Here is an 8,388-nt window from a genome sequence, read left to right on the forward strand (position 1 = left end):
GTTGTCCACATCTTCTCCACACTTTGGTCCTACAATCCACCTGCTGTAGGCAAAATCTTGGCTCATTGCTTAGCGTAAACAGGCCTGGCAGTGAAGTGCAGTCCTGGCAAGCCTCCTGGCAGCCCTATGAGACCAGGGATTGGTTGTATATAGGCTGTTCTGCATTGTCTGGGTAGAGAGTAGTCAGGCATATTGTCCTGCAAACCTTGACTATAAATTTGTAGAAGACTATCTATGGTGCTGACAACATGAGGAAATGGTCTTCTTGTGGTTAACTTCTTGGTCCTGTCTCTAGCATCCACTGTTATATGGAACTTGGCCTTCAATTTGGAGACGATACTGGGATTCACTCCAAATAATGCTGCAGCTGGGTTTTGCAGAACACTAGCTTGAAATTGCCCTATGGCACAGGCTCTATCTAGCTTAGAGCAGACACTAACTGACTGCTGTAGCAGGGTCCCTGCTCACAGGTGCAACCCACCTACTCTACCTACAAATGGATTTTCCTTGTAAATATGGCACCATTTAAAGGGAAATAAACACGCTCTACAAAGGAATAAGATTTATTGGCAAGAAGCACTATTACAACCAACTAATAATCAACCAAACACCAATTTCTTTACTTTTGGTTCCACTCAACTAATAGAATTTAAAAAAAAACAAACATATAGGTTCACTCCCAGTACATTTATTTATTAGGACACTGTGACTTTTTAAGAACAATTATTACAGAAAAAATAGGACAGTCGTAAGAAAAGTTACTGAACTTATTGAGTAATTAAAACATTTGTGCAATTAAGCTACGAGAAGTACAGCCAGATTTTGTTTATGTTTATTTAGAACTTTACACACATATAAAGTTCTTTTCCTCACATCTGCGCGTGTTTCAGGACAATGTCCAGTGTGCTTTGGAAGTTTCCAGACTGCAGCTAGAAGAGTGGAAGAGCCATGGACCCCAGGCCCACGAGGAAGCGCTGACCGAGAAGGCTTTGTTACAAGAGGAGCTGGTGACAGTCCGGGCCAGAATGTGTGACGTATCACTGGTGTGTTAAAAAACAAAAAACAAAAACCCTCATATTAGATTACAATAATATTTCTTCACTGATGCTGAATCATCAACTATGGGTTATTGAACTAATCCTCTGATATTTTCTTTATATTCAGGAAATAGAGCGGGTTTGGTGCCAGTATGAGAGGATGGAGAGTGAACTGTCTGTTGTCCGTTCACAACTTCAGCACATCTGTAACTTTGGAATGCCACAAGTAATTTTACACTACAAACCAAATAGTTTTTGCCTGATAAGACCCATGGCCTCCCAAAGAAACTTTGTTAAAGTGTGCACAACATCTATTGAAAAGTTTGCCTCAAATTTGATGATCCTCATGTGGGGAGTGGGGCTCAAAATGTGAAACTCTCTTATATTTTGATGTTCTATGTGGATCATGTCCATGTTCTATCCAATCAGGAGCAATCTCAGGCTCAGAGAGAGCTGTGGATGATGGAGGACATACTCGATGGACTAAAATCCAATCGGAGTCACTTCCGCTACCTGCTGGGGATACAGAGACATCACTGTGAGCATCAGCTAGACATCCTACTGTAATATTCAGACTCTTACTGCACAACTTTGCTTTCATCCATTTATAACAGTCGATCTTTGCCTGAATCTTTGCATTTCTGAACAATAACAGCACATTAAATGTGACATTTAAATGAAAAAAAGGTTATCAACAACACCAGCTCATTACACTGTCTGAGCTACTGACAACCCTTAAACTCATGTACTCAATAATACAAATGATTGAAATACCATGTTTTAAAGCAAGACACGTGATGTTGTTATTCAGTGCAGATCAGTGCCACATAGCTAATTATAATAATAATTGCTCCTGGCTGCCACTTGGGGCCACCAGTGTATACAGCAGTTTCCTGGTGTAACCTTGATACTGCACATGGAACCTGACAATAACCTGACAATGACCAGAGTCAACACTGTGACCTTTTCTGTCTCTCCCTCAGTGTTTCAGTCCACAGCTCCGCATCCTGGATCCCCTGGCTCTCCCACAGAGTGTCTTCCAGTGGTATGACACTTGTCCATTGTTCATTTGTCAGTGGCCCCTGACATTTGCGCTCTGCTTATGAACAAGCAGGGAATTGTTGTCCATTCAAGTCATTTTGCTGGCTTGCTGGCTACATGATGTTTTTTGGCTTTACAGCATTTGATTTTAGTTATTGATAATATTCATCGTGTGAGGCTAGTTGTTAGAGAGTAAAAACAGAACAGCAAGATTTGCACAGAGCAGCATTCATTTATATGACTATGTCTGGCACAGATAAATTGGCTTTTCCATAATAGTTCCACAGTGTTCATCACATTCCTATGATCCCTGCAGGACGTGGAAGAGGAGCCGCCAGTCCGCCCACCGTTACCCCAGGAGCTACAAGAAAGCCAGAGCAGGAACATGAGCCATGGATGGGCAGAGTGCCCATATGAGGTGGGCAATTTTTTAAAATCCGCCAGAAAAGACATTCAAGTTTGGTAATATTTTCATGGATGTTTCTGATATTTCTATGCTTATGTTTCAGGCAATCTACAGCCACACTGTTGATCCTGTACACAGAAGAGGAAACAGCCAGCCTGCCCTCCTTAATGTGAAAGCACATAGAGATCCCTCCGGTTGGCACAAATATGCTCACTACAGAAATAGGCTGATATTAATACACTGTGCTGTATATTAATTTTTTCTGTCATATCTATTATTAATAGCTTTAGTAGGTGTTCTATGCATAATGCTAAATTATCCCACAGTGGCTTTCTACCCTTACATTTCTTTATACCCATTCTTTTTCCACTTTCCTCTATTTTCATCTCATTTTTAGACTCTCAGTCTGGTTCAAAGTGGATCCCACCAGACACAACCAACCAATCGACCAAGGTTTGATTCTTCATAATTTCCTGTGTGTTGGCATGCGGTGTGATCCAAAATGCTCCAAATATAGAAGCAGTCAAAGCTGATATTTCCTCATTGCAATCACAGCCAAATTCTAATTCTTTGATTCTCTCATCCTCCTTGCAATTAGGGCATGTTGCAGTACCTGTTCTAGATGAGAGGGGGAGGTAGAAGCTCACGTCTCAATGCAGTAGCTCAGCTCAACTGTAGCCACCAACCCCCTCTTTCTCACCTGCACAAATGCATATATATAACAGTATATATAGACAGGCATAGCGAGCAAATATCCATCATAATTTCACACACACAGATTCTTCTGCACAAACAGATTCAAACATAAAGCTATTTTAATCATCTTTATAATGGCTGACAGGGTTTCTCGCTTTATGAATCTTTGAGCTGCAGTCATCATAAATGACTCATATTCTAAACAGCCCATGTTTTTTTCTAGAAGCTGAAGATGAAGATGAGTGAAGAAGAGCAGATTGAGAGAATGAAGAGAAATCAGGAGAGGGTGACTAATAGGAAAAAACCTCCTGTTCCTGCTCCAGGTGCCCAGACTCAGGGTCAAAGTTCAGAGCCAAAAGCAGAGGTTTGCCAAGTAATGAATGAATGAATGAATGACTATATTGTGTTGTATATATATTTACTTTTCTTACTTGGTATTCTCTCAGGCCCCTTTTCCCTTAAGGGTGACGCGAGTGGTTACAGCTGTACTACCGTCTTCGCTTGTGGCCAGACGAGTTTCTGTCGAGGATCCTCCTGCTGAGCTTGATACTCCACTGGCTGAGCAGATCCCATCTGAGAAACAGCTAAATCTGGCTGAACAGGGTAAAAAACTGTTAAGCAAACCACCCAGGAGGCCCTTGTTGGAGAATCCTGATCAAAACTGGTCCTCAGCAGAGATGGACCAGGATCAGCCCATTAAGAAGACATACAAAGATCAGCATCAAGGAGCATCCAGGACCTCCACGAAAGAGTTACTTTCAGAAGTGAGCAGAACTGAGAGTTTAGAGACGTCAAGCAATCAAATTCGAGATGACGCCGGTTTAGAAAATGGAAGCGCAAGCTCAAATATAAGGGTAAGAAGAAGACAACATTAAGATTCATATGATTAATAAACTAAAAGGATACAATACGATAAATCCATCACATTTAATTTCATATCAGATTGCAGATTAATTTGACTCAGTCTGAATGAGCTCTAATGTGCTGTTGACAGTAGATTTATCTCCTCTGTCGGGATGTATGACAATTGCACATAAACCATTTTTCCTTTTGTTTTTTGTAAATATGCTTTATTTTTTACTTTTTATTTTACTTTCTTGAACTTAATATGTGAACATTGCATTAAAGTTTAATACGGATATAAAGCTTGTTTAAACAAACAGCTGGAGATTCTAGATGAAGCAAGAGGCCTTGTATCAGTGTCTGTACAGTAATTCTGAACTACAGTTAATTCAGTATCACTTTTATAAGTGACTCAAAGCCTAATAAAATGTTAAAGCTATATTTGAGCTGTTATAGAAGGCCTGATGTGACAGATATGTTAATATCATTGCATCAGTTGTGTCATTCAGCAGTATTTATCAATACTGCATAGAAAATTATAAATGGCGCTCTTACAATTATTCTTTTAGTTAAAGTTATTGTTATATGTGCATTTTAATATAAATCCATCTCAACAGAAAGTGGAGCAGTCTACTGCCCTTCTGACCTCAAACATGGACTATGACCTCTGTCTGACCCATGAACAGCGAGAGGCCAAGCTCCGGCGAGTGGAACGAATACGAGAGAGAGTCATAAGAAGGTGTGGGGGGGGGGGGGGGGGGCTGTTTTCTTTTTTACACAGTGTAAATGTTCTTTATATTGATGAAAGTCTCAGCAAATTGGCTGTTGTCTGTCTATCAGCGCAGTCAGAGAGAGTGCCACTACACACAGTCAGCTCTCGGTTATGGGAAAGGAGAAGGAAGTTCACCATGTTCCCTCTGATGCAGCGAGAAAACAAAGATTGAAAGCAGGTACTTACTAATTTAGCAATACAGTATTGATTTATATAGATTTACTAACATTATATAGTAGTTGAGTTAATAATTAACTTGTCACTTAGGACACTTGGCATTATTAACAATTAAAGTTCACTGAATGTATATAAAAGACAGACATGGACTAGGAGTCTGAAATTGACTGGAAGCATTATTTTTTATATCCAGCAGGGGGCAACACTTATGGATTCAAAAATAGATTCTATTGAACTCAATTTCACTCAATTTATGACTTCAATCAGCATTTTCCTAATAAGTTTATGTTTTTGATTGCCAGCTTTATGGCAGTTTTAAACAAAAAGGTGTTAATTTTGTAAATTGTTGTGACATTCAGAGGAAAGAAGAAAAACAGTAGTAAGGCCCTTGGCTACCTTGTTGCTATTGTATAAGACCGTGGACAATCTGATATCCCCATGTTGGTCTTGTTCCTACATCATAACAATGTCGGTCCAGGATGAACATTGCAGCTGAACAATCTCATTATCTAAGCAGTCTGTTCACATTAGCTAAGAAGTTAGCTAATGCTATTAAAAACTATCACTAGCAAACCAACACAAGTAAAGTTGCTTAACAGCAAGCGTAACTTGATTCTATGTCTGTTATATTGCACAAATTAATTAAGGAAACACTTGTAATGTCTACTATTTGTTTTACATAAACATTTTTTTCTTATTCCAAAACTATGATATTACAACAATGTGATTGGTTAGTTGCAATGTTGGTCCTGGGCCAACATTATAATGATGATACAGCAGCTGAACTTACAGCTTTTAACAGTAGTCCACTAGCCAATGGGTGGCACCATGGTGGCTACGTCAAACTTTTATGATGGTTTCTATATTAGTAGAAGTGCTAACTGCTAACTATTGAACCTGACAGATTAAATCATCTGTGTTTTCAGGCCATGATGGCCATGGAAGCTGTGGGGATAACTTAAGAAGTTCTGGAGAGCTTCAGCTTTCAAGTGCAATATCTGAGGATAAAGAGGAAGAACACCAGCAACTTAATAATCAGGCCAAGTTAGAGAACAGAACACAGCACAGCGGGAGACCGGGGGTTGCCAAAAGTAAGATCAAACGTCCAGCTTCACCCTATCATATCTCATCCATGACTGTTTATCCGAAAGATGGAGGGAAGAGATTCATAGGTCTCAAAGATGATGAACAGAAAAAGGTTGAAGACAATCCTGATGGTGATGATAATGAAAGTGATTCTAAGGCCTCTGATCTGAGAGCCAAATGGTTCCTTTCCACAAACCAGTGGAAAGGATTCATACCTCTACAGATCCCTGCCACAGAAACACTGTGTAATGAGGAGGCAGCAGACAACCAGGCAGCTTCATCTGATGGCATTACTGATTCAAATGAAATGTTATCAGCAGTGAGCGAGAGCTTAGAGAAGATGAAAGAGAACCATTCACTCTTCTATAAGATTGCATGTGACATCAGTATTTCAGATTCAGACATAACAAAGAACGATGGGAATTCATGTGCTCAAACATCATCTGGGCCAGAAGATAAAGACCCACTGTTGATCACTGAGTCTGTGCCAGCCGATGCTGCCAGTAATGTTGGCCCTTCATCTGACCAAGAGAATAAGGATGTCACTCAGCCTGTGTCATTAAATGGTAATGAAAGTAGTGGGACAGCTGCTTCCAAACCTCGAGATTCAACAGTGGACCTTCAGGAAAAAGCAACAAAAGATGCTTCTGTTTTTGAAAAGAGCGCTGCAGATGAATGTGAGCACAACTCAAGGTCAGAAAGCCAGCTGAAAGTTAAAGAAACTACTGGCAGAGTTTGCATTGGGGACACTGATCCCAAACAGACACTGGATGGAAGTGCAAATCAGACAAGAGAGGAACGTAGTAGAGCGAAAGAGTCAGGGGACAGGAAGTTTGGGCGAGTGAGATCGGAAGAACTGAAAAAGTCTGCTAGTTTATGCGACGAGAAAAATGAGAATGTCCCAGAACAAGGCAACAAAAGCTCTGCTGCTCTATCCAGCTCTGTGCGTGAAGCCGGACGTGTGATTCGGAGTGCTTCTTTCGGAAAGGCGAGAGTAACAGTATTAAGGACAAGTTTATAAAAGAAAGCACAGAGACGGCTTAAGGAGCTTAAGTGAACAAACTCAAGAAGGACAAGAACACAGTTTAGAGTGACTGCAGTGAAAAATGTTAGAAGAATTCAACTGACTGAAGGAGTCTGGACCTAATTTTAAATTACAAATTGTATAATGGGAACATATAGTATCAGAAACACCTTTAATATTTGGTAAGTTTAAACATTTCCACTATCTACTGTTGAACATTTATGCAAATGCAATGGAAAGTCTTAATATTTCATCATAACAAAAACTATGTACTGTATGGAAATAAAGTATTGTTCATGCAGTGGAAAAAACCAAATACCTTCTCTATAGCCGCTGTCTATACACGCTCTGTGTTTGAGGCTAACATGATCATTCCTCTCAAAATATGCATTCAACATAGCGCAGGAGTCATAGCTAATGGCTGCTCGTGATTGGTAACCCTTTTATTGTTCCTGCTGCAAAATGTGTTGTTGTTTTTTGTATCTCAGATATCCTGATTAATAAAAATGCTGTGTGCCACGTCGAGACCCAGACTCGAGCTTTGTATGTGCCAGAATCACATTTATGTTTTGCTCTCATTTCAGCCCTTTTTTTCCCACCCACTGAAGGTCCCCGCGGTGTTTAGGTGCTTTTCTCTGAGGAGACCTGATGCAGAATTACACGGGGTTGCTGAAAAAGCCTTTGTCACTTTAAATCCTTGCCATGTCTCAGTCGATGACATCATTGTCTGAGAACACATTACATCACCACTTCCCAGGCTCTCTCTCTTAAAGACAGCACCACCTTATGTTTACTGAGCCACACACATATACACACACATGCAGACATACACTGAGAGAGAGACCCACTGATCTGTTTACAAATGTGATATCAATATCAGCACGCATACTAATAACAGTGAGCATACACACTATGTATGGGCTGGTGAATTAATTTGGTGTAAATGGTAAATTAGGAACAGTAATCGTAAATATAGCTTGTTTCTAACAGGGCTATTCACTTTAAACATATTCCTGCAGTCATTAAATATCATTGGCATGCATTCCAGACACCATTACAGGCTGTTAAATGCAGTCCTGAATACATTTAAAGGAGGAACCAGTAAGTTCTGATATAGGCTACAGTATTTATTGTGTGTTTGCAGCATAAAGTGAAAAAAGGTGGTGCATAATATAATTGTGACTTTTAGAGGCTTCTTCCATAACAATCACAGCATATGCAGACATATTTAACAGTTAGCAACACATAGTTTTGAGATATATGTTAAACATTCACGTGACTTTTTCTAATGAGCTGAAGTTGGACA

The 8,388-nt window shown here is 39.9% G+C and overlaps 1 protein-coding gene across 5 annotated transcripts in view; it reads left to right on the forward strand.

Moving 5' to 3' along the window:
* Positions 1-7,609, forward strand: part of plekha4 (pleckstrin homology domain containing A4) — a 15,679-nt gene extending 8,070 nt beyond the window's left edge. For 4 of the 5 annotated variants that reach the window (XM_004571370.3, XM_004571372.3, XM_004571373.3 and 1 more), the window contains 12 exons: positions 891-1,043; positions 1,165-1,263; positions 1,467-1,575; positions 2,021-2,082; positions 2,395-2,496; positions 2,588-2,678; positions 2,882-2,937; positions 3,404-3,544; positions 3,627-4,034; positions 4,641-4,762; positions 4,864-4,973; positions 5,899-7,609. In XM_004571370.3, the coding sequence (XP_004571427.3) occupies positions 891-1,043; positions 1,165-1,263; positions 1,467-1,575; positions 2,021-2,082; positions 2,395-2,496; positions 2,588-2,678; positions 2,882-2,937; positions 3,404-3,544; positions 3,627-4,034; positions 4,641-4,762; positions 4,864-4,973; positions 5,899-7,079 (2,634 nt within the window). In that variant the 3' untranslated portion in view covers positions 7,080-7,609. The remainder of the gene's footprint in view (positions 1-890; positions 1,044-1,164; positions 1,264-1,466; positions 1,576-2,020; positions 2,083-2,394; positions 2,497-2,587; positions 2,679-2,881; positions 2,938-3,403; positions 3,545-3,626; positions 4,035-4,640; positions 4,763-4,863; positions 4,974-5,898) is intronic. The other variant, XM_004571374.3, reaches the window with a different exon arrangement.
* The last annotated feature ends 779 nt before the right edge of the window (positions 7,610-8,388 follow it).

Source organism: Maylandia zebra, linkage group LG8, assembly GCF_041146795.1.
Source record: "Maylandia zebra isolate NMK-2024a linkage group LG8, Mzebra_GT3a, whole genome shotgun sequence".
NCBI classification, from domain to species: domain Eukaryota; kingdom Metazoa; phylum Chordata; class Actinopteri; order Cichliformes; family Cichlidae; genus Maylandia; species Maylandia zebra.